This window comes from Larus michahellis, chromosome 3 (genome assembly GCF_964199755.1).
Source record: "Larus michahellis chromosome 3, bLarMic1.1, whole genome shotgun sequence".
NCBI classification, from domain to species: domain Eukaryota; kingdom Metazoa; phylum Chordata; class Aves; order Charadriiformes; family Laridae; genus Larus; species Larus michahellis.
In genome coordinates, this window is record NC_133898.1 from 40,659,955 (window position 1) to 40,683,308 (window position 23,354).

The window sequence follows — 23,354 nt, forward strand, 5'->3', positions numbered from 1 at the left end:
ACCTGAGTATACTTAATGAGACTATACATAAGCTGTGAAAGTTGAAAGGAGACTACACAGAGAAAACATTTTGAGAAATGCAGTTAGTTGCAACTAACTAATTTTCTTTTGGTAAATTCTACCAAGGTGTAGCAAGATCTCATTTTTTACGTTATATTGCTTTTTACTTTTAAGCTACCTCCCCACCACCTGCTTATCCATCAGCTGTGAAAAAAAGGTCAGCATGCCTGATGTGTTGTTTTTTCCTCTACAGAAAAGACACAATAAAGAATTAAGACATAATAGAGACATAATTCTAAGAGTAAGCAGCAAAGCACTCAAGATAGAAAAAAGAAAAAAAATCGATGCCACTGAAGCACTCGTATCTCTTTATTTTTGCATGCCCACAAAAAGAAATAGATTTGCGTAGCAGAGTGCCAAGCCTCCTCCTGCTGGCATAAGTCTTGTCCACATTCCACCCCCACTATATGGAGGAACGAGGTGGGGGGGAAGGAAACAACCCACAGCAAGGGAAAGTTCTTACTGGAGAGTACTGCTTCAGCATTTCCAAAACGGCCATTCTTTAAGAACCACCAATATTCATCAAACTAGAGCAGCCTAGGAATGAGTACAGATGAAACATTCAGGAAATTAAGGGATGAGTTTGAAACAAATTCTACTCTGCCAATGCATACAGCATTTATTCAAAGGACTGCAGTCAAATACAGGTAGGCTGAGAGACAAAGCAAAAGGATAATTACACCCCCTTCTGAGATTCAATTTCCTACTTCTATTAGGAAGTAAGATTTCTTTTCTCTCTTCTTTTGTAACTTAGGAGATCTACTCTTTAATAGTGCTCTTCTTGATGCTTTCTTAACAAACGTTCCCCAAAATTTCTGGGGGGTGGGGGGAATGATGATGACATACAACGACAAAACCCCACCAAAGCAAACAAAATTGTCAGTGTGCTCAGTTAATTTTTTTAAACTTATTTAAAAAAAAAAAAAAGAAAAAGAAAAGTTATCACAGAAAATGTGGCATACGGGAGCTGCTCTCTCAGTTTATTAAAATGGTGTGGTGGGTTGAGCCTGGTTGGATGCCAGGTGCCCACCAAAGCTGCTCTATCACTCACCTCTTCAGCTGGACGGGGGAGAGAAAATATAATGAAAGGCTCGTGGGTTGAGATAAGAACAGGGAGATCACTCACCAATTACCGTCACAGGGAAAACGGGCTTGACTTGGGGAAAATTAATTTAATTTATTACCAATGAAATCAGTGTAGAATAATGAGAAAACAAATCTTAAAACACCTTCCCTCCACCCCTTACTTCTTCCCAGACCTAACTTTACTCCCAATTTTCTCTACCTCCTTCTCCCCAGCAGTGCAGGGGGACGGGGAATGGGGGCTGTAGTCAGTTCATCACATGTTATTTCTGCCACTCCTTCCTCCTCATGGGGACGACACCTCACACTCTTCCCCTGCTCCAGCGTGGGGTCCCATCCACGAGAGTCCTCCATGAACTTCAACCTAAGTCCTTCCCACAGGCTACAAGCACTACTCAAGTGTGGGTCCCCCATGGGTCACAAGTGCTGCCAGCAAACCTGCTCCAGCACGGGCTGCTCTCTCCACAAGTCCACAGGTCCTGCCAAGAGCTTGCTCCAGCACAGGTCCCCACGGGGTCACAGACAGGCGTGGGGTCCTCTAGGTGGATATCCGCTCCGCTGTTAACCATGGGCTGCAGGGGGGCAGCCTGCCTCACCATAGTCCACCACGGTCTGCAGGGGAATCTCTGCTCCAGCCCCTGCAGCACCTCCTCCCCCTCCTTCTTCACTGACCTGGGTGTCTGCAGAGTTCTCTCATATATTCTCACTCCTCTCTCTGGCTGCAATTGCTGTTGCACAGCAACGTTTCCCCCTTCTTAAATATGTTATCCTAGAGGCACACTACCACTGTCACTGACGGGCTCAGCCTTGGCCAGCGGCAGGTCTGTCTTGGAGATTGGCATTGGCTCTAGCAGACACAGGGGAAGTTTCTAGTAGCTCCTCACAGAAGCCACCCCTGTAGGCCCCCCGCTACCAAAACCTTGCCATGCAAACACAATACAAATGTTAAAACCTAAAATTGTTATATAACTGTTATGGTTTGAGAAATCCCCTACCAATTTATTGTCATTTAGACAATTATTCTATCACTCGATGACCCCTCCCCACCCAGAAAGGGGAATCGGGGAAAGCAAGGAAACCTGAGGGTTGAAATATAAATAGATTTAATAAGATAAGACTAAATAAGTAATAATAATACTAAAGAACCAATATTAATCCCGATACCAATATAAAATACATAATGATTATACTCAGCCAAGTCTATAAGTAGGAAGCTGTGCACTCCCAGCAGTGGACAGCAAGTGTCGGACACTGCCAGCTCTACGGCTTCAGGAGGAAGGGGGTCTGGCTTAGGGGTCCGGCACCGGTGCAAGAAGTTTCTCTGAACTGCAGCCATCAAGGGAGAGAGAAACTACTCAGCAAACTTTCTAATTTATATCAAATGTGACGTTCATGGTATGAAATAAGCCTGTTGGCCAGCCTGGGTCAAATGCCCAGGCCTCGCTCCTCCTCATCCCTGCACCTGGAAACGCTCAAAAACACTAAGACCTTGAATCCCACATAGCCTAGCTGGCTATAAAGTAAATATTTTCTCGAATTCAGACACTAGAGTCTTCCAAAAGTGCTGTTTTCAACAGCATTATAAGAGAAATTAGTCCTGCTCGACCCAGGACAATAAGTTATATAATAAAGAATCTAAAAGCATATCACATTTAGAGTTGATGATTATTCACAGCAACAAGCCACAAGAATGAAATGTACCTATTTTTTAAAACTATTCGGAGATCTATGTGCAAGTGCGAACATCTGTGTGATCTGACATAAAATAAGTAGGTTGCTCAACCCCGAGCTAAAATTATGTAACTGCAGTTCTTTAGGGTTCAAGGTTTCATAAAAAGGGTTTTTACACCTCTTCGATAGTAAGAATCCTCTGATTAATCAACCAACTAGTTTTTATCCTGTAACACAGACACCTAATAAAGCAAAATGGGTGGATGGGTAAGAGAGGAAGGGCATTACTGACAAGAGTTTTTTTTAAAAAAGATTTGCACATTATTGTAGGGAAGAACATGACCAGAGCAGCTAAAAGGCAACAATTTCTACAGTAGGAGAAAGCTTGAGAAATCTTCTTGCTGCTCCACAAACCTCTACCTTCAGACAAATTTTATCCGGTCTGTTCCTAAAGACCTTCCAGAGAATCACAGAATCATTCAGGTTGGAAAAGACCCTTGGGATCATTGAGTCCAACCATCAACTCCACTCTACAAAGAGCTCCCCTACACCATATCCCCCAACACCACATCTAAACGAGTCTTAAACACATCCAGGGATGGTGACTCCACCACCTCCCTGGGCAGCCTATTCCAATGTCTAACCACTCTTTCTGTGAAGACTTTTTTCCTAATGTCCAGCCTAAACCTACCCTGCTGCAGCTTGAACCCATTCCCTCTTGTTCTATTGCTAATTACCTGTGAGAAGAGACCAGCACTGACCTCTCTACAATGGCCTTTCAAGTAGTTGTAGAGAGTGTTGAGATCTCCCCTCAGCCTCCTCTTCCTCAAACTAAACAGTCCCAGCTCCCTCAATCACTCCTCATAAGATTTATTCTGCAGGCCCTTCACCAGCTTCATTGCCCTCCTCTGCACTCGCTCCAGCACCTCAATTATCTCTCTCGTATTGGGGTGCCCAAAACTGGACACAATACTCAAGTTGTGGCCTCCCCAGTGTTGAGTACAGGGGGACAATCACCTCCCTACTTCTGCTGGTCACACTATTTCTAATACAAACCAGGATGCCATTGGCTTTCTTGGCCACCTGGGCACACTGCTGGTTCATGTTCAGCCGCTTGTCAATTAGAACCCCCAGGTCCTTTTCTGCCAGGCAGCTCTCCAGCCACACTTCCCCAAGCCTGTAGCACTGCATGGGGTTGTTGTGGCCCAAGTGCAAGACCTGGCACTTGGCCTTGTTGAAGCTCATACTGTTAACGTTGGCCCATCGATCCAGTCTATCCAAGTCTCTCTGTAGAGCCTCCCTATCCTTATGCAGATCAACACTCCCGCTTAACTTGGTGTCATCTGCAAACTTACTGATGATACACTATATGTCCTTATCAAGATCATCAATAAACAGAAATGGTCCCAACACTGAGCCCTGAGGAACACCACTTGTGACCGGCTGCCAGCTGGATTTAACACCATTGACCACCACTCTTTGGGACCGCCCATCCAGCCAGTGCTTGATCCAGCAGGTCGTATGTCCATCCAGGCCATGAGCAGCCAGTTTTTCCATGAGAATTCTACAGGGAACAGTGTCAAATGCTTTTCGAAAGTCTAGGTAGACAATATCCACAGCCTTTCCCTTGTCCAATAATCAGGTCATCTTGTCACAGAAGGAGATCAGGTTTGTCAGGCAGGACCTGCCTTTCATAAACCCATGCTGACTAGGCCTGATCCCCTGCTTGTAATGGCACTCAAGATGATCTGCTCCATGACCTTCCCTGGTACCGAGGTCAGACTGACAGGTCTATAGTTTCCCTGGATCCTCCTTTCTGCCTTTCTTGTAGATGGGTGTTACATTTGCTACCCTCCGGTCCATTGGGACCTCCCCAGTTAGCCTCCATGGTGGAGGTTCCACGCGTTTCATACCATTTCATAATACCATCAGCTTGAGCAAGCTGTACGAGCGTGGCCACAAGGAAATACCAACAATGCTTTTGATTGAGTATTGATGAGAAAGAGCTTCGAAAAGCAAGTGAAGACCTTGACATCACCTTTTATTCTTGTTGTGTTCAGTAAAGTTGGACTCTGCTAGTAAGGAAAGCTAAATGTTTTATTCCTCCTTGCTGATTTAACTTGTATGGTTCTGAATTTTGGTGAGGAGATCAGTTTTAAAAAAAAAAGTTTATTAACTATTACAGTAATGCATTTTCCCCTCATCTTCCCACAGAAAAGACACAATGTTATTGGTGTGCTTTTTTTGAAAGTTTCAGACAACACTGCTAGGAAACAATTCTGTCCTATATATCACTGTTTTTTCCCTTCCTTGAGAAAATTTTTTATGAAAACAGGAAAGTAATAAAGAATTTCTCTGCGTAACTTACTTCTTCCCTTATCCAATGTCAGCTGCTAGCAGAAATACCTAGAGTCAGGTTGAGGTAGTCAACTGAAGTCACTGAACACTAGTCACTAATACAAATGTGACTTCAGGTGAAAAATAACAAGTTTCTTTATCCTTGGGGGGGGAGGGGGAAGCAAAAAAGGCAGCAAGAAAACTTCACATATTATAAGAACACCACAGCAGCTAGGCAATCAGAATGTTAAGTGACACGACCATAGCTTTTGAAAAGCATGGATAAACCAGGGACAGTTAAATTTTGACAAAATTAGGACTTATTTTTCAGCATCCTAAAGATACATTGATTCAAGCTGAAAGGATTAATCCTCTCCTTATTCTAGACAGATATTTTGTCACAGCTTTTTGAAGCATATAGATGCAGTTCTTCCAGATCAAAGCAATGCTAAAATAGGTCTCTAATTTCCATTTCTGCCACATCCATGTACTATGCTTTCAGATACATAAGTACAAGTAATGCAAACCTTGAAAGACAAGAGAAAAATGAAATTGCTTTAATGATATTCCATACAGAATCAAATCAAAATTAAAGCTATATTTTAAATCTTAATCTGAATCTACAGTAGAGTTGTAGCTTGGTTTTAAGCATTTTTAATGACTGGGTTAGCTTGTCAGAGTATTTTATGAAGATTTCACTTCTATGTCGTGTATTTGTTCTGATTTCAAGGACAGATTAAGCAGTTCACCCCAGAGAATTTCAGGAGTTGAATTCAGAGTGGAATTTAGGATCTGTTGCTGTAAGACCTATGATTGGGCATTTTTTCATAACAGTATGAAGAGAAGTCACTAATCACCACATCATTCAGGTTTGCATGGTATTTCCTGTCCACTTTTGAATCCCATCTTAGGGAGCTGAATGGAATAGAAAAGAGAAAGAAAACAAAGAGACAGACATTCTTTAAATAGACAAAACAGAATCTTAGAGAAAGATCTACTCTGCAGCAAGAAAAAGTATTTTCTAGTAAATCAGCAAAAGCTAATTACCAATCGCTTACCACTTACAACCAATTCTTTAATCTGATTAATCAGAACTACATTGGCAGCCTAATGGGTAAGTTCAACTAACTAGTTACATAGTTTGGGACTTAATTAGCTATAATCTTTGTAACAGTGTAATTAATAGCAACCATTCCAAAGTATCTCTTTTTGGATTATGACTAAGTATTTCTGTTCCAAGAACTGTTTTAGAAAGTTGAGAAATGGTTGAAGAACATTGTTAAAAGCTATTAAAAATAAAAAAGTTTTCTTCAAATAGCTGAAGTTATATTAAAGCACAGAATACAGAAAGGATCAAAAACTCTGGAATATTAAACAATAATAATAATAAAATATCTCTAAAAATATAATTACAGAGTCCAAAAAATATTTAAGGAGCAACTAACTAAAAGAGTCAAAATCAGTGCTAAATCCTGCTTCCAATATAGCAGAAGCAAAAAACTGTGAGTCCACAGGACCAAAATGACAGCCCTGGTATAAAAGCCACTGCAGAGAAATTATATTAATTCATTGCATTAGCATTTATTGTAGAAGAACATAGTAAAATTTCCACCAGAGAGCCTTTTTGGGTAAGGGAGAGAATAATCCTCAAATTAAAAAGCTGCAAAAGAGGTTACATGCTAAGAGGTTGGATGCTAAGTTAACAGGACCAAACAGCATTCAGAAAAAAAAAAGTTTAAAATTAGTTTTAGGATGAAACAGCTGAGACACTAAAAGCAGTGTCTAAGCCCTCATTTAAAACTACCCGAGTGCCTGAAGATAAGAGCAACAAAAATCATGACAGCCTTTAAAATGTGTCAAGGGATCAGTGTAACTACTGGCTTGCAAGTATATCATCTGTTGCAGGTAAGTAAGGAGAGACTATATAATGAACAGAAGGACTAGAGATACCTGGACAAATATGATGCGTGTGGGGAGCGTCAGCCAGGCTCCGGTAAAAAAAAAATCCTGCATTACAAACCTGTTGGGGGATTTTGTAAGGTTTAACCAGTGTGAGGATATACATAAGCTGGTTGATGAAATCAACCTGGACCTCTGTAAGATTTTTTGAGAAGTCCCTCACCAAGAAGGACTTTCAAAGAAACTGAGCATTCATATGAGATAAGAGGGAATGTCTTGTCAAAGGTCAGTAACTGATTAAAAGATAGGAAATGGTATGAAGCAAATAGTCAACCAACCCAATGGAGAAGTGTAATCCTTCATAGGTTTTGTGCTGTGATCCGTGTGCTATAGTACTAATAAATAAACTGGAACAGGAGAACGTATAGTGAGGTGAGAAAACTTGCAAATGATACTACATTCTTTGAAACAAGGATGTGAACAGACAGTAAGGAGTTGCAAAAAGACATTACAGGATAGAGCAAAAGGCTAATAAAATAAAAATGCCAAGTAACCAAAAATAGAAAACACGGTCCTAGCTTCACAAAAAATGATGGGCTGCGATCTGACCGTTTCTATTCAGGAACAACTCCAGCACTGCAGCTGCATGAAAACATTAGCTCAGTACTAGGCAGCTTTTAAAAAAGCAAATCAAAATGTGAGTAATTAATTAGAAAAGTAATAGAGAATAATGTACTAGGGAATACTACATAAAGTACACAAACCAATAACATAAAGCCTAAATAAAATATGACATAAGGCTTTTGTTTGTCCACCCATGGATAGTATGTTCTGTTCTGGGCCGTTCATTTCAAAAGCAGTAATTCAGAATTGGAAAAATTTCAGAAACAGACAGCTAGAACAATTGTTGTTTTATGATGATGAATAATAATGTTTTATGCCTTATAAACATGTAACAACTTCTACAAAAGGAATGTCTGATTAGGCTAGGACTAACCAAAGAGGGACATGGCAGAAGTTTTCAAAGCTGTTAGGAAATAAAAGCCTTAAGTCACTACATAAAACTACTGGCAACTAAAACGACCTGGAGGAGGTCTTTTTGAATGGCGGACACAAACATGTAGACACACACTTTTGCCAAAGGATGCTACAGATCCAAGAAATTTAAATGGCTCAATGGAAGACAACATATTTGAGAGATCCATTGAGGGCTGCCATGCAAACAAGCCAGTTTAGGCTCAGGAAATCACCATTTGGAGGTGGGAAAGGGAGCAACACATGCTTGCCCTGTTAGTATTCACCCTTAAGTATCTTCTCACAGTCACTCTTGAAGACAGAGTATAGTTACATGGATGAATAAAACTGCTGAGTTTTTGTTTGCTTATGTTTTCTGACGTTACCTTTCTGCAAGTGCAGAAAATGCAAATTCAAGTTCCTCAGGTAACTGCTTAAAACGACAGTTAACTAGCATGAGACAAGTGATGACTTTCCAGATATGCATTTTCATGAGTATTTGCTGTATTTCTATGCAGTTTTACAGGGTTTGTTAATTTTGTGAATAAAAAAGAGCCAAACCCAACAAATTGATCACTTTACAAGCATTTTCAAAGTTTCACAAAGGTATTTCAAGTGACTAATGTTTTTCATGTGAGCATTCTGAATAGCAAGACAAGAAGTTCATTTCCCCAGTGGAATCTCTTCACACAGCTGTATGTACTGGTGCACAGCAGTATATTTTGTAGCAGTGATTTTAAACAGCCATAAACAGACCAGGATGAGATCACTATACTGTCTGGCACATGTAATTGGTTTGCTTCCAAAAAAAAAAAAAAAAAAAAATTTACACTTACATGATATGTATGTAAAGATGGGGCAGAGTGCCAAAAATATTTAACAGAAAAACCTTCATCACTTTTAATGCTGTCCAAGATTTTATGTCATAGCTTTTACTTTCATAGGACAACATTTGTAAGCTCTGGCCTTCCACAGTCAGTTTAACATAACCTTTTCCATCTCAATGGCTTGGAAGAGACAATGCTCTCTCTTACAAAAACAGATGAAAACAGTTGTTTACCTGCCATTGCCTTGTACTTCTGATACAAGCTATATAGCATGACCTTGCTATAAAGAGCAAAGGCGGCTGCAATCATATACATATGTAATCTTAATAAGCATGTGATCCATCTTACTTAGCTTTAACCGTGTGAAGTCTAGCTAACTTTTATGCTTCCTTCAGAGTCCATGCAAAAATACAGATAAATGTAGGGAGTGATTCCTATCCATTGTAAAGTAAGTGCCTGAAGTGAAATGAATCACACTCTGCAGGTGCCAATTTCTCCATTGGCTAGAGAACAAACAGCCAGCTAAGATTAGGTTCTCAAATTTCAAGTAGCCAAATGCCTTCCTGTTTCACTTACCCAAGTTTCCCATGATGCTTCCATTGCCAACACGTATATCAGGATATTTTTTTTTCTAATTACTCAATTGATCCAAAAGCTCATATTTGGTCATTCTGTTAATAATCTTTTAGTCCTAATTCTATTTAGTGCTTATGCAGCTGTTTCAATATGTTTCTACAGCTCATTGTGTAAACTGTATAATATATTATTATCCAATGTATTACTGTATAATAAAAGTTAGGCTTCCTGATGCTTTCCTCAACAGCTGAAGACTGGTGCATGGTCTTTGACTGAGCTGAACTACCTCCAGTATAACACACTATTTTGACCCGATTTGATCCTTGAGAGACAGCAAAAGATTAAGAAATAACCAGCCATTGGACTTTTCTCTTTGCTTTCTTAGAATTCTCTAAAAGCACTCACATGTTAAGAAATGGTGAATCAAGTGATGAGAAAGGGTTTTCTTCTCAGGCTGCTGACACACAGCTGGTGGTGTCTATTCTAGCAATTATCTAATCTGGGCTATTTCTAAGTGACAAGGGAAACATACTCCCCTCTCAGTTTCACAGCATTTTGGCATCTATACTATATTAACACATTATTTAAATCATACATTGGCCCATTCTTGGGTTTGTTTGGGTTTTTTTATATTTTTATTTTAAAATTGGAACTTTAATATCTTTTTCCATCAGCCTCAAAGTTTGGTTTGAGGCTCTATACAAAGTTTTGGCCACAGTCTTAAGGCTTGATGATAAAATAAATTTTATACCATCATGACTAGTTATTTTCATATAAAATACCAAAAAAGTCCTAGTCAAGCGATGCTTCTGCAGTCCTAGGAGTTTCTTTTAATATTTATTTTAGGTTGCATTACTCCTGCAGAGAGATGATCTGGAGACACCTCTAGACACTTTCTTCCTATACAGATACTACAAAATCTAGATATGATGGAATAGGAAACCTTTATGTAAGCAAGGCAGCCTCGGGTGGCTTTTCCTCTCCTCTACACTTTGTTTTAGCTTCAGTTTCGTTATTGTAAGAGGCAAATGCTCTTTTAGATTTAGTTCTGCAGAATGTTCAGCATTTGGAAGAAAAGGAATTTGCAGAGAAGAATACAGCCAAACACTTTAAAGTAAACTGCCTCAAATTACAGATGCCACATAGAACTAGCAGGGTGCAGTTTACATTGCTACTTTCTTATATAAATGGTTTACTGATAAATAAGTTGTTCTTTCCTTACATCAGTGTAACAGGTTTAAATATATCTAATTGATTCAGGCTCAGGCATGTTATTTACAAGCTGGTTTAAGCATTATGCATGAGATGTTGCTTGGATTTTTGTAAAGACAGCTGGTATGAGATATTTCGACACTTCAAAAAATATTTTATATCCTCTGAAAATGTTATTCGGGAAGAGGAGACGAAAATGTTTGAATCGATACTGTAATAGCACTTTGTTTAGCCAGTTGATCATTGCAATCTACTTGAAATGAAACCTACTTCACCGCAGGAAACATTATGTGTATTCAGGTAATTCCATAGGATCCCATATAATTGTCATGAAGTGTTTTCCAAATGTTGTAACAATTTTCAGTTTGTTTTGCTATCCACAGACATTTCTGCATCTTGTTGATTTTGAGTTAACATCACTTAGCTACAAAAATCTCAGTTGAATTAAGGGGCATTTCTGTGACATTTGCCGTAAATACTAGCAAGAACAGTGAAACGTATAGGAAAAAGTTTGCTCACTTTTACTCTTTTTCTTTACCTGCAGGCTGCCTTCCTTCAACAAACCAGGTCAGCCTCTAAAACTTTATTTGCATTAGAAAAAAATATCCACTGCTGACAATGCCAGTCAACAACAGATACCATTAGGGTGGTGCTAGACCTAAACCAAGGTCTAGTTAGAACTGCTTTGAAAACTTAAAGGAATTCTAAAGCCAGGTATTTACTCTACAGAACTGACCTCCTCGAGCATGAAAGAGAAACAAGGAATTTGCTATAGCTAAGGTTTGGGAAGTATGTTTTGCTTAAAAGCCAACACTAAATACTTTAACACATATATGCTTCTTTGCAAATTGATATGCCAATAGCTGGTACAGAGACCAAGGGTACAGCCAGCAATCCAAGCCTGAACTCCACTCATCACTCACAAGGGTTGTCTCCTAAATCCCCTTAGAAGAACACTTCTCAAAGCTGGCATTCTACTAGCGTTTCTGCAACATGGTTGGATATCAAATCTTGTCTCCATCTACAACTGAAATAGTTTCAGTCACTTAACATTATCCCACCCACTGAACGGCATTTACCATTCCTATGGGGAAGCAACACTGAATATTTTTTTTGTTGGTTGTTTTTAGTTTCTTAAATGAGCTTCTTGCCTTGAGTCCTGCCAAACTCACATACCACTTGGATTATAATGTACGCACACACAGCTGGCAGTCAAGATGGTTTCTAGCCACCATTCAGAGCATGACAGTGGTGGTTTCCAAGTGACATACTGTGGTCAAGAAACCCACTGTGCAGTCAGCCAATGTAAAATTCAAATTCTACCCTTTCATTAAAAAAAAAAAAAAAGAGAGAGAAAAGTGAAAGACCAATAGGCAAATTAAAATTTCTTTCAGAAGGATGGAAGCAGGAGTGATGATATAATCTGAATATAAAACAATACTGTGTTAAAAAATGAAGTGCACGTTGAAAATGCTTCTCAGGAAGGGGAAGGCTTTGCCTTGACTTCAATCAGTGTGAAAGCCTAAAAGTGACTGGGTCAAGAATATACGTCAACCCACTGTTAACCCCATTCCTTTGTGCTCAAACTGAATCTAGATGTGGCCTTGAAAAGAGAACAAGTTTAAGACTTGGGGAATAAAGAAAATTCAAAGCCACAGTACATATTCCACTCATTAATTCCTAATTACACTGAAATTAGCCCACTGAAATGGGCTGAACAGTTAAAGGGCATAGCTGAAACCACCGACAAGCAACTTCACATTTGACTTCAACTATACAGCCAAGGAAGTGGTCTGGCCCTTCAAAAAGCTACAGTCTGAGAAATGGGCATATGCAAGGAAACAATCGTCTCTCCGTTAATGACTTCCACTGAACTTTATTGGACAAGAAGGGGACAAATAACTGAAAATTTTGGTGACTGGCGAGAGAGAAGTATTATAATGTGCTACAAAACAGGCAGTAAGCCCCACAACACAAAGGAACTACTGCCAAATACTAGGTTGTTAGCTTATGCCATTGAATTGTCTCACTAGCCTTTCTCTTGCCTGTTATTGCTGTCACCCTATCACAAAGGTAGATCTTATAACATTTGTATGCCCCCACAGAGGAAACACCAGTGTGAGACTTGGGGACTAGGATTCACTCTTTGTTGACTCTTGGCCGCCTTCTGGCCTGGGCAAGATATTTCAGCAGTACAGCATATTCCATCATTTTGCAACTCACAGATCAGAAAAGCTCTTTGAGAGGTATGAATGATGAATACCGTATCAAAGTCACCATTTTTGCTTTGACATATTAATACTTCTGAAACAAATCATACGCAAAATATGTGTGATAACTGTCATCAGCTAAATGACCATTACATCACAGAAAAACGTATTTCTGTATTAGAAAGTGAGGATATTCGTTAGCAGCCAGCTTGTGATCCTCAAACCTCAAGCTGCTTTTTGCTCTTCTGTGCCATTTCTAAAACCCATGCAGCATATAATTTCTGAAAGCCAGGAAAAGAAAAATACTTAGGTACTAAACCACAAGGACTTTGTACTACAGCTTGTAACTAGCTACGGACGCTCTGGATTTATACAAGTATTCCCATTGCACTGAATAGTAGGACAGTGTTTTGCTTGAAGGACATGGTTGATTCTCATAGGAAGCTGACTTTGAAATATGTTTTCAAAATTTACCAAGGCATCATCACCGTATGGTAGCTAATGCCACCTGACATTTGAAACACAATTCATCTGAGGCAAAGAACAAGAAGCTTTTCCAGGATAAAAGAATAATATATCAATTAATGAAACATTGCTGAAATTCTGAACTGGACACTAATGCTCACTCTGAGACAACTGTAAATGCTATCCACATATAATGTAAGTCTTTTAGCATTTTAGTCAGACTATATGATAAGGAAAAAAAAGTCCCACTTCATTATTTCATTATCACAATGATTCATGCAGTTGTTTTTTTTTTTTAAGTAACTATGAAATAACTTACCATATCCCAAGGATTACAGCAAGCTCTTCTGCACACAAATCAGGTATCTGGTACTGATCAGCATCTGCTAATTTTATCTCATTAAGCACCGTATCATCATTTAAATCATAATTCTGTTGGAGGAGAAAAAATATTTAAAAACAGAAACAGTGGCAGAGAAATTTATGCCTTCAAAACATGAAAAAAACATAGACTTGTTTGAAAAAGGTTAATACAAACATCACAAAATGACACAATGGAAAGTATTTTACCATGATTATTATAGAATAACTAAGCCAGTAGAAGGAATTATCATCCAAACCACTTGTGCTACAAGCATACCGGTTGTTATGCAGGAGGAACAGCATTCAGAGCAACTTTAGGGTTACCTGAATGTTGATTTTCTACTTAAATAAGGGCTGAAGTGGATTTTCCTTTTCAAACTGTTGCTCATAGTACTATCATCAATTTCCTCCTCTAATTTTTGTGTGTATATATATATATATATATATGTATATATACTCACACACATACTGACAAGCTGAAACAGATTAATGTTAAATTCTTTCTTAACATGCAGGTTTTCAGGCTAGTGACCACAGACCTCTGGGAATGTATGGATTTCATTTTAAGTATCAGCAAAAATGCAATTAAATAAAGCACGCCTTTTGCCAGTATAGTTAAATTCCTTACACAGGGAAGTGGTGGTGGTTTTTTTGGGGTTTTGTTTTTTTTTTTTTTTTTTTTAAAAGGAGTTCTGCAAATTAAAGAAACACAGATTGAAAAAACACCACTGAGCCAGCACCTCCAGATGCTTTGTCCTGATAAAGGCAAGAAGGGGCTTTCTGAAAAGCTTGCTCCTGGACAAGTACTTGTGACTTTCCATCAAATTTCCTTTAGAACAAATTATTTAAGGAATATTCAGTTTAACTTTTACAAACAAGTACGCTACCTGAAGTTCACTGTCTGTCATTTAACTTAAAGACGACAGTAATATAATTCGTGGCTGAAAAGTATAAATTACTATGTTCATAGAATTTGTGTTTGTTTGGAAAGAACAAAAGATTCTTTCGGCTGCAAGCAAGGAGGAGGTAGCTGTAATACTATTTCTCCTTCCCTTGAAAAAAAACCAAAACAAACAAATCCAAAACTAAAAAAAACCAGTCCTTAAACCAATTACTGTACTACTGGTTTTTAGTTACCAGTAGTATTTAAAATCTATTAAAAACACAAAATGGATTTATATCAACAGTTTTTTGAATTTTCTATTTATTTCCCTTTAGTGTTCTTGTAGCAGCTGTTTCCAAACAATATCTTCCATTGACATGGTCAAAATGAGTGTCCACAGAAGAATAAAAAGCGAAGAGGAATGCTTCCAAGTGGGTTATCTGCATTCATCACCTGTATTTTATCACCATATAAATGAAACTAAACTGTGATTTGGCAGAGAATGTGGAAAAAAAAGAGTTTATTTTATTTTAAGGGGATAATGAAGATATTCCCACTCTTAAAAGGCGTATTTAATGCCATCATTTTATTGTCTTACTACGTTAGCATATATAAGAATTATCTACCACTTCTAGATGAAAATTATTTTAGAACAGAGCACTATGCTAGTATAATGATACCACTTCATTTGATGTAACATAAATTACAATTTAATTTATATGGCAGTTAAAAATTTCCAGATTCTGGTCTACATAATCTTTAAAATCTAGCCTGTATAAACAGTAATAATTGCTTTAACTTCACTATAAATATTGATCAACCGAACTGTACTCCAACTGTATGCTAGAGTTTTAAACATGACTTCCATTCCTAGATTTAAAACTAAATTCCTCATTCCCCCAAAACATAAAAGCACTTCTGAATTTTTTAAAACTAATCAAACTATTTTAACGTAGCACTTCATATCAAGAGTCCTTATGCATCACTTCAAGCCTGAGGTTTTCCTTTCACACAAACTGATCTGTGAGCAAAGCCTTGAAATTATAATCTCAAATACTTGTTTTGAAATGCAAATAGTTTTTCTTCTAGTGACATTTGAGATAAAATAATTGCTTAGCACCAGAGGGAAGCAGGAAATGCTTGACCAGATATCAGCCCAGCTACCAGTCTAACAATCAGTCACATTGCTATATTGGTTGTATTTTTAATGAAAATAAATTACTGACCTCTTAATTGAAAAATAACTTGTTCAGTCATCTTACTGAACAATAATAGAGGGAGAACTTTAAGCCCATACAAGTAAGCACTCTAAAACGGGAGATGAAAATCAGGTGTGACCAGTCTCAGCTTGTCCTTTATCCATATTGGCAGAGTTTATAATTCTATTAGGAAATTTTCCACTCATCCAGGACAATTCCTATCTTTAGACATATAGAGTATTTTCCTTTATCTGCAAATGGCAGATGTAAAATAAGAACACTGGAAAGGGGAAGAAAATTTCCCTATAATAATTTTGCAGCATGATCACAGGCCTTTTAGCTTTCCATATGCATATGTTAATTCTGTGGACGTTCTCAGCACCTCTCAAGACTTAGCTTCTCTACATTTGCCATGAATAGTCTTTTAGAAGTATACAAGATACATCAAGCATCTGCCCTAAACTTAGACAGAGATGCAATGATGTTGTTGGGAGTTTTTGGCAGATGGAGAACAGCATTAATTACAATTTTAGCTAAAAGAACTTCAAGATACACTCAAGGCCGACAAATTTGAGACCAGACCTGGCAAATGAAACACTAGGACTCACTGCTAAAGCTAACACTGACAATTTACAGGAATAAGTATAATAATAAATTAAATCATAAATTATCTTTTGATACTACATTATCAATAAACACATGATAGAAAAAGGTGAAAAAATCCAAACCCTTTAATTGGTAATTCAACACACACATGAAATGCAAAGTCTACTTACTCAAGCCTGGTCTAATACCTGTGACAGGACACTCACACACGATGTTAATAAAATGTCTAAACTTGAAATACCTCAGCTTTTCTTCAAAGGAGCACATGGTTCTACTAATATTATTTTCTAGAATTTCTGACACACACAAAATGCAGAAATAAAAGGTTCTTAATTTTTATTTGTTTTCCCAGAAGTAAACTGTGGGAACAGAGAGCCTAACTTTCCTTAATAGGCAGACCGAGTAATTTAGGACAGAATTACATGATACAGTCGCTCAGACTTGCACAAAATTCAACTCTCTCCCTGCAGCCAAAACCTCTCAAGTCCTTTCTAGCATCACATTTTTACTTTTCAGAAAGAGCACATACGCTCACTTTGTCTAGCATTATTTTCAAAATATAGTCAGTGAAAATTTAATAGGGAAGTGTAGATAACATAAGCATGACTAACTTTTAAAGGTTTCGAATATCCCAATTTTCTTTCTCAAACTCTCCGCTAAACTTACTTCAGCAGCTTTGGGTCTGTTCACTAAAAGGACATATGAATATAGTATTTTATTAGCAACGATAATATATTTTATTCCACGTTATACCTACAACCTAAAACAGTGTTGCCATTTTTATTGAAAAGATGTCATTGTTTTATTCCAAACTAAAGTCCTTATCAGATATAGACTACAAAGGCAAATTCCTCAGAAAGCTGTGAATAACTGGAAAAAACAGTCATACAATATCCCAGTTAGGGACTCTCTGAGAATGATGCATCCTATCATTTAGTTCTAAGCAAGCTGCACTTGAAGTCTATAACTAAGTCTGATGCTCACCAAGTGGCCTCCCCCAAGCTCTCACCATCCTTAAATGGGTTGCTATACACAGTTCTATCATAAGCACAAGTTGTGACATATGTACAGTCAATCTCTTTTCATCAAGTCACATACAACACTAAAGACATACTAATGGACAAAAAAAAAAAGCTAGGATAGTTTCCTAAGATATTCGTGCATTCAATTTAGAAATAGAGAAGGATTGTCAATTTTTTTGCTTTAGATCCCCACTTGACCAGGAAGTCTATCAAGGCATAACCTTTTGTTATAAAGGCTTTCCAACCTGAAGAATAAATCTTGGACCATAAAGCCTCAATTTATCTCTGGTATCTTAGGAAGTTCAAATAACTTTAAAACCTGACCAGAACTTCTCCTCATGAAGGAAAAGTGCCATCCCAAACCAATTCAGTGGTTGTTAAGCAATTTATTATTGAAGTCATCACGCACACCCTTAAGATCAGTAGGGCCAAGTCACATAATTCATGCAAGTAGGACTACCTAGACTAATTTCTTGTCTTCACACTGTTACTAAACAGGTCGTGGAAATCTGCACATTTCTGCGATGCCTTGCAGGCTACTTTGAAAATCTGTCTCTCACCTGTTTTCCTAACTCTTATCGTTCTTAGTCACTAGAAATTAATACATAAAGTGTAGAAGAACATATTTGCAAACATGCTTTTAGTTGAGTTGCCACATCTGTCTCGTAGACAGTCATATTTTGTTTTACCCCATGTCCTTTAATATTAGGCAAAGGACTGTCCTACCTCTTTTCCAAAAGCTTTCAGAAATCATAAGTAAGTTTCTCCTTGGCACTATACACTTTTCCCTTGCAGACACCCAAAACAGCTCCAGAAGATTTTCATTTCAAGAATTTAAAGCAATTCTTCTCAAATACATACCATGGTTAAGTTTTCTAGAGGTGTTGGAGCCGGACTTAGTTCACTGTGAGGAAGGAGGAATTCATCTGTTCTTTGGACATCCAAAATAAGCTGTGCAACATATTTTTCCTGAAATCGTGTTCTCTTCCCCAAAGCACCTACAGAAAATTAATATAAGTTTATATTAATGAACACTAAAAACCAGTAATCCCATCATATACTAGAAAGTTGATCACAAAAAAGGCAAGAGAGAAATACATCAAGAATTAACCTATGAAATTTAGCAGTGGATTAACTCTGATCACTTTGCAGTGAACTACATGTGCTCTCGCTGCTAGCTATGACATGCAAAGAAAAACATATTACAAATATACAAACACAGCTAGATGATAGGTCTTGCAAAGCCACTTTTCGATAAATTCCCCATAACCCACCATAATGTCTCTTGAAAAATCATAGGCATCAAGTTTCATCAACTCCCTACTACTTATTCCCTAGCAATAAACCACAAACAATTGTTCGATTTGCCTGCTAAAAGTTAATGATAACATGAAGACATTTAGGCAAATCCTGTAATATCTCAGAAGGCCATCACTGTAAATATTTCAAATATTCATTTGAAGACTTAGGCCTATGAAGAAGGATCACAGACATGATGTTACCATAATACAGCATATAAGATACTGTAAAAGTAGCATGGGAGAGAGAGTGAAACAGCAAAACAATGAAGGCTCTCTACTTCATTAATCAATATTCAGAATGCACAATGTGAAATTCCTCTCGGTGTTGTTTCTTCAGTTCTTTATTGGACCCTCAGACAACTCTTCCTACAATTTAGGGTGGCAATTAACAAGAAAACCATGTCTGTTCTTCCTGTTAGCAATCTGTTTGCAAGCTGCAATCAGAGAAATCACAGAACAATTTCAGGACAGTAACTTAAAATAACAGAATCCTAACCAGGACCAAAATGGAGCTAAAAATTACTCCATAAAATCTGTAGGTTTGCTTGCTTATTGTTACTATGATACAATGCTCAGATAACATGAACTGTGAAAGTCAAATAACAGAAACGGAGGACTGAATGTTGATCCACTGTTGCTTTTGCAGTACCAAATAAGATCAAATAAAGTTCTCAATTACATTATCATTTTGAAAATTTTGCAGGACATAAAATCTTTGAGGTAAAGATGACTGGCTGCTCATGTGACAAAGGCCTGAGGATGAAGCCACTGTCACTAAGAATCACCTGGCACAGGCACTGAAATAGCAGTCACCCCCTTTTATTCCTGGAAGTGGAAAGAGAGCAGTAGGGAAGCCAGAAATTAAACTGATTTCTCCTTTTCTGCCACTTACCCCTTTTAATGGGAAAGCCCTGTGTTAAGAGTTTATGAAGAAATGAAAAAGGTTTAAAAACATCACCTTAAAATCACAAGGCCCACTGCAGAGAAGAGAGACACACAGAGAGAAATACTGGGTAATGATTCATACTAATTTTATGTGGTAGCACTCAATTTTCAAATTTATTAATGCTTGAAAATCATTGCGCTGCAATTCACTTCCTATTATGTCTTACTGCTTAAACAGCTGAGTAAAACGCTTGCAAAGTTATGCTGGTTACCAATAAATTTACTTGCTACCACCCAGAAACTGATTTGTTTAGGCTCTGAGATGCACACCCACCCCCCCACCCCACTTTTTTTAAACAAAGAATTCCTTGCTATTACAGGGACAAAACATTATCATTTTTATTTGGAAAATATATTTCACATGTGTTTAAGCTGGGGGAAAAATTCACTTGCTTTATACCACCATATATCCTCACAAAAGAGAGGGAGTCCACACAGACAGGTTACTTTCTGTGCCATATTAAAAGTTCCCAGGGGTGGATTACTGGGCATGAAAACAATAAGCAGACAATATGCAGATCTCAGAGTTCAGCATTATTAATCCTCCAGATCCGCTGATGTTAGATTTATTTTGGATTACCACCCTTCATTTTAGTATATTTATATGCACAAAGAACCACAGTCTTCTCCTTTACTGGAAATTGTTTTGTAGAGTTATTGATGGTTGTGACTCATTGTGAGGGACATAAGGATGCTTTTTAATAAATGAGGAATATAGCACAGACCTGGATTAATGGGACTTTAAAAAAGTACACAAGCCAAAACAAATATGATTTATTCACACATTTCTAAAATAACTTTGGAAAGTATTGGTTCTAAATTCTCTCTTTAAGAACAGCATACGTTTCCATGACATAATAGAATGTTCAACTAGTAAGGATTACAAACATTAAAGAGAAAAGCCTCTCAAAATCCTTTCCTAAAAAGGAAATTCCTTCCAAAAGCCTTAAAAACGTCTTTGCTAGAGGTTGAATTTTTACATTAAAGCAAAGTCTTTTTTGATGATGTAACATTCCTTTCATTTAGCCCAAACATGCATGTCAAATGAATTTATCTAGAATGCCAACAAGTCCCACATGATCAGTTCAGTTCATTTGCCTCCAGGTTAGACATCCTTCATAATATTTCTAATAGATTTATGGAAATAAGCCACAGAACTTTTAGGAGTTTCACAACATTTTTCCAAGAGACTGTATCACCACAGTCTCTCTCTGGAACTAGCATAACCTCTTGGTAAAGTAATCAAAAATACAAATAATTCCACTGCATCCAAACTTTTTTTTCCCCCCTACAAACAGGGGTTTTTCCTATGTTAGATTTAAGCAAATCATTCATCCAAAATATGAAGAAGTCCTTTAAAGGGAAAAAAATCCAACATGTAGCTGCAACTTGAGGAATATCAGTGAATAGCCACTTGCCACTTTGATTTTATTTGTTCTTAGTTAATTAAATTTTTATAGCTTGAGTATCACCACAGGCACTGATGTTTTTAGTAAAATACAAGAAAAAAAATGAAGTTGATTTTAAACAAAACTACCTTGTAATATCAAGTTTGCAGTACATGCCACACATGGAACACAGCACACATACAGTATATGTTGCGTATAGGAAAAGAGGCTAGGATCAACTGAAGTGGATGTAATTCCTTCAAATAAATACATAGAAATTACTCCCATGTTTTAAGCAGATACCACTGAACATAATCAATTCATAGTTATGCAAAAACATGCCACAAGATTTTCACTACAGATTTTTCAAAGTAAATCTTTAAAGCCTTTGAAGGAATGAGCATGGACTTCCACAAAAGTTATTTGCTTTTGTGGTTTTGGGTTTTTTTGGTGTGTGGTTTTTTGGGGTTTTTTGTTTGTTTGTTTTTTGGGTTTTGGTATTTTTTTTAAATTAAAATATTGTTATGGTTTGACAAACCCACAACAATTTATTGTCATTTAGAGAATCATTCTCTCACCCAAAGACCCCTCCCCACCCAGAAAGGGGAATCGGAAAAACAAGGAAAGCCGAGGGTTGAAATATAAACAGATTTAATAGAATAAGACTAAATAATTAACATTAATAACACTACAGAACCAATATTGATCCCGATACCAATATAAAATACATAAGGATTATACTCAGCCAATTCTACCAGTAGGAAGCTGTGCACTCCCAGCAGTGGACAGCAAGTGTCGGACACTGCCAGCGCTACGGCTTCAGGAGGAAGGGAAGGGCTCAGGGGTCTGGCACTGGGGCAAGAAGTTCTCAGGATCACAGCCATAATAGAAGATAAGAACTCCTCAGCAAGCTTTCTAATTTATATTGAATGAATTATTTCACGGTATGAAATAATCCCATTGGCCAGCTTGGGTCAAGTGCCTGGGTCTCATTCCTCCTCATCCCTGCACCTGGTTAGCTCAAAAACACTGAGACCTTGAAACCTGCATACCATGGCTAGCTAGAAAGTAAATATTTTCACAATTCAGACACTAGAGTCTTCTAAAAGAACAGATTTCCCAAGCATTAGAAAAGACTTTACTGCAAAGTAAAATTACTGAAAGAGAACAACCCTGTGTCGCTCAAACCAGGACAATTATTAAACTGACTCAGTATATAAGCAGCTGCAATGTAAATACAAAGAAACAGCTAGCCTTGTGATATACAGTGGTGTAATAGGCAAGGAGTCTGGAAGTTTCAGTTCCTTACTGCTTTCCAGTAATAAGTCTATAGAAAAAAAAAACAAACATTTTTGCATTCTACTCAGACACAACCCGAACTTCTCACACAGAACAGGTGTGCATTTTATGGCATTCTGATTACCTAGCAGGACGAGATAGACCAAACAGTCCCATATCTATACATGTAACTTTAAATGAAGTTGCAAGTGCAGCAATGTAATCTGCCTGACTCCAAATAATAAGTTCTGAAAGGATAATTATAAAGTCTCCATAGTGATTGAATCCTTGATATCTCTGTTCATGAGAAATTTGACTTTTCTACTTATTTCCTGTGATACAACAGTCCTACAACAATTTAAATGCTATTTACATGGAGTAGGTCTAGGCTAGTGGCATAAAACGTGAAAGACTGCATCAAATCATCATGCAGACTTCTCGAATAGTGTCTCCAAACAAACAAAAAATTATTCACCAGTTAGTTTCAGGAATCCCATAACAGACAACTAGACCTAGAATTTGATACGAAAAATGAGAAGGAAGGATCGTAATACCACAGCTGCTCAGACACCCACATTAGGGATGATATTGTAACTAGATGGCATATTTCTCTTCCCTTTTCCAAGCAATCCTCATTCTTAGAAGACAAGTTCTACCTGCTAAAAGTCAAGATTTTTCAAAATATAGTTCTTTCTTAATTGGATATGTAAAAAAACCCCAACAAGCCACAGGTTAGTTTAATCCAACCAACCATCCTCATAAACTGTACAAGCAAAACTTACCTGTAAGATTAATCCGCAGTTTCGTTATGTCTTTAGCTGTACTGAAACATTGTTTAGCTTTTTTATACTCATAGTAATACAAAAATGTGTAGGCACACTCAAGATGGAACTGAACTGCTAAGTGCCAGCTTTCACCACCTGTGAACAATGTTTCTGCTTCTGTCACTGCAAATTAAGAAAAAGGACAGCTATCAGGATGCAGTCCAGGAGAATGATATTTTACAAATACATTT

The 23,354-nt window shown here is 37.6% G+C and overlaps 1 protein-coding gene across 2 annotated transcripts in view; it reads right to left on the bottom strand.

The window, feature by feature from the left end:
- Positions 1-23,354, bottom strand: part of TTC27 (tetratricopeptide repeat domain 27) — a 134,706-nt gene that overhangs the window by 87,177 nt on the left and 24,175 nt on the right. Inside the window, exons 7-9 of one of the 2 annotated variants that reach the window (XM_074579863.1) lie at positions 23,122-23,286; positions 18,289-18,425; positions 13,674-13,789 (exon numbers count right to left, since the gene is read on the bottom strand). In XM_074579863.1, coding sequence (XP_074435964.1) covers positions 13,674-13,789; positions 18,289-18,425; positions 23,122-23,286 — 418 coding nt within the window. The remainder of the gene's footprint in view (positions 1-13,673; positions 13,790-18,288; positions 18,426-23,121; positions 23,287-23,354) is intronic. The other variant, XM_074579865.1, reaches the window with a different exon arrangement.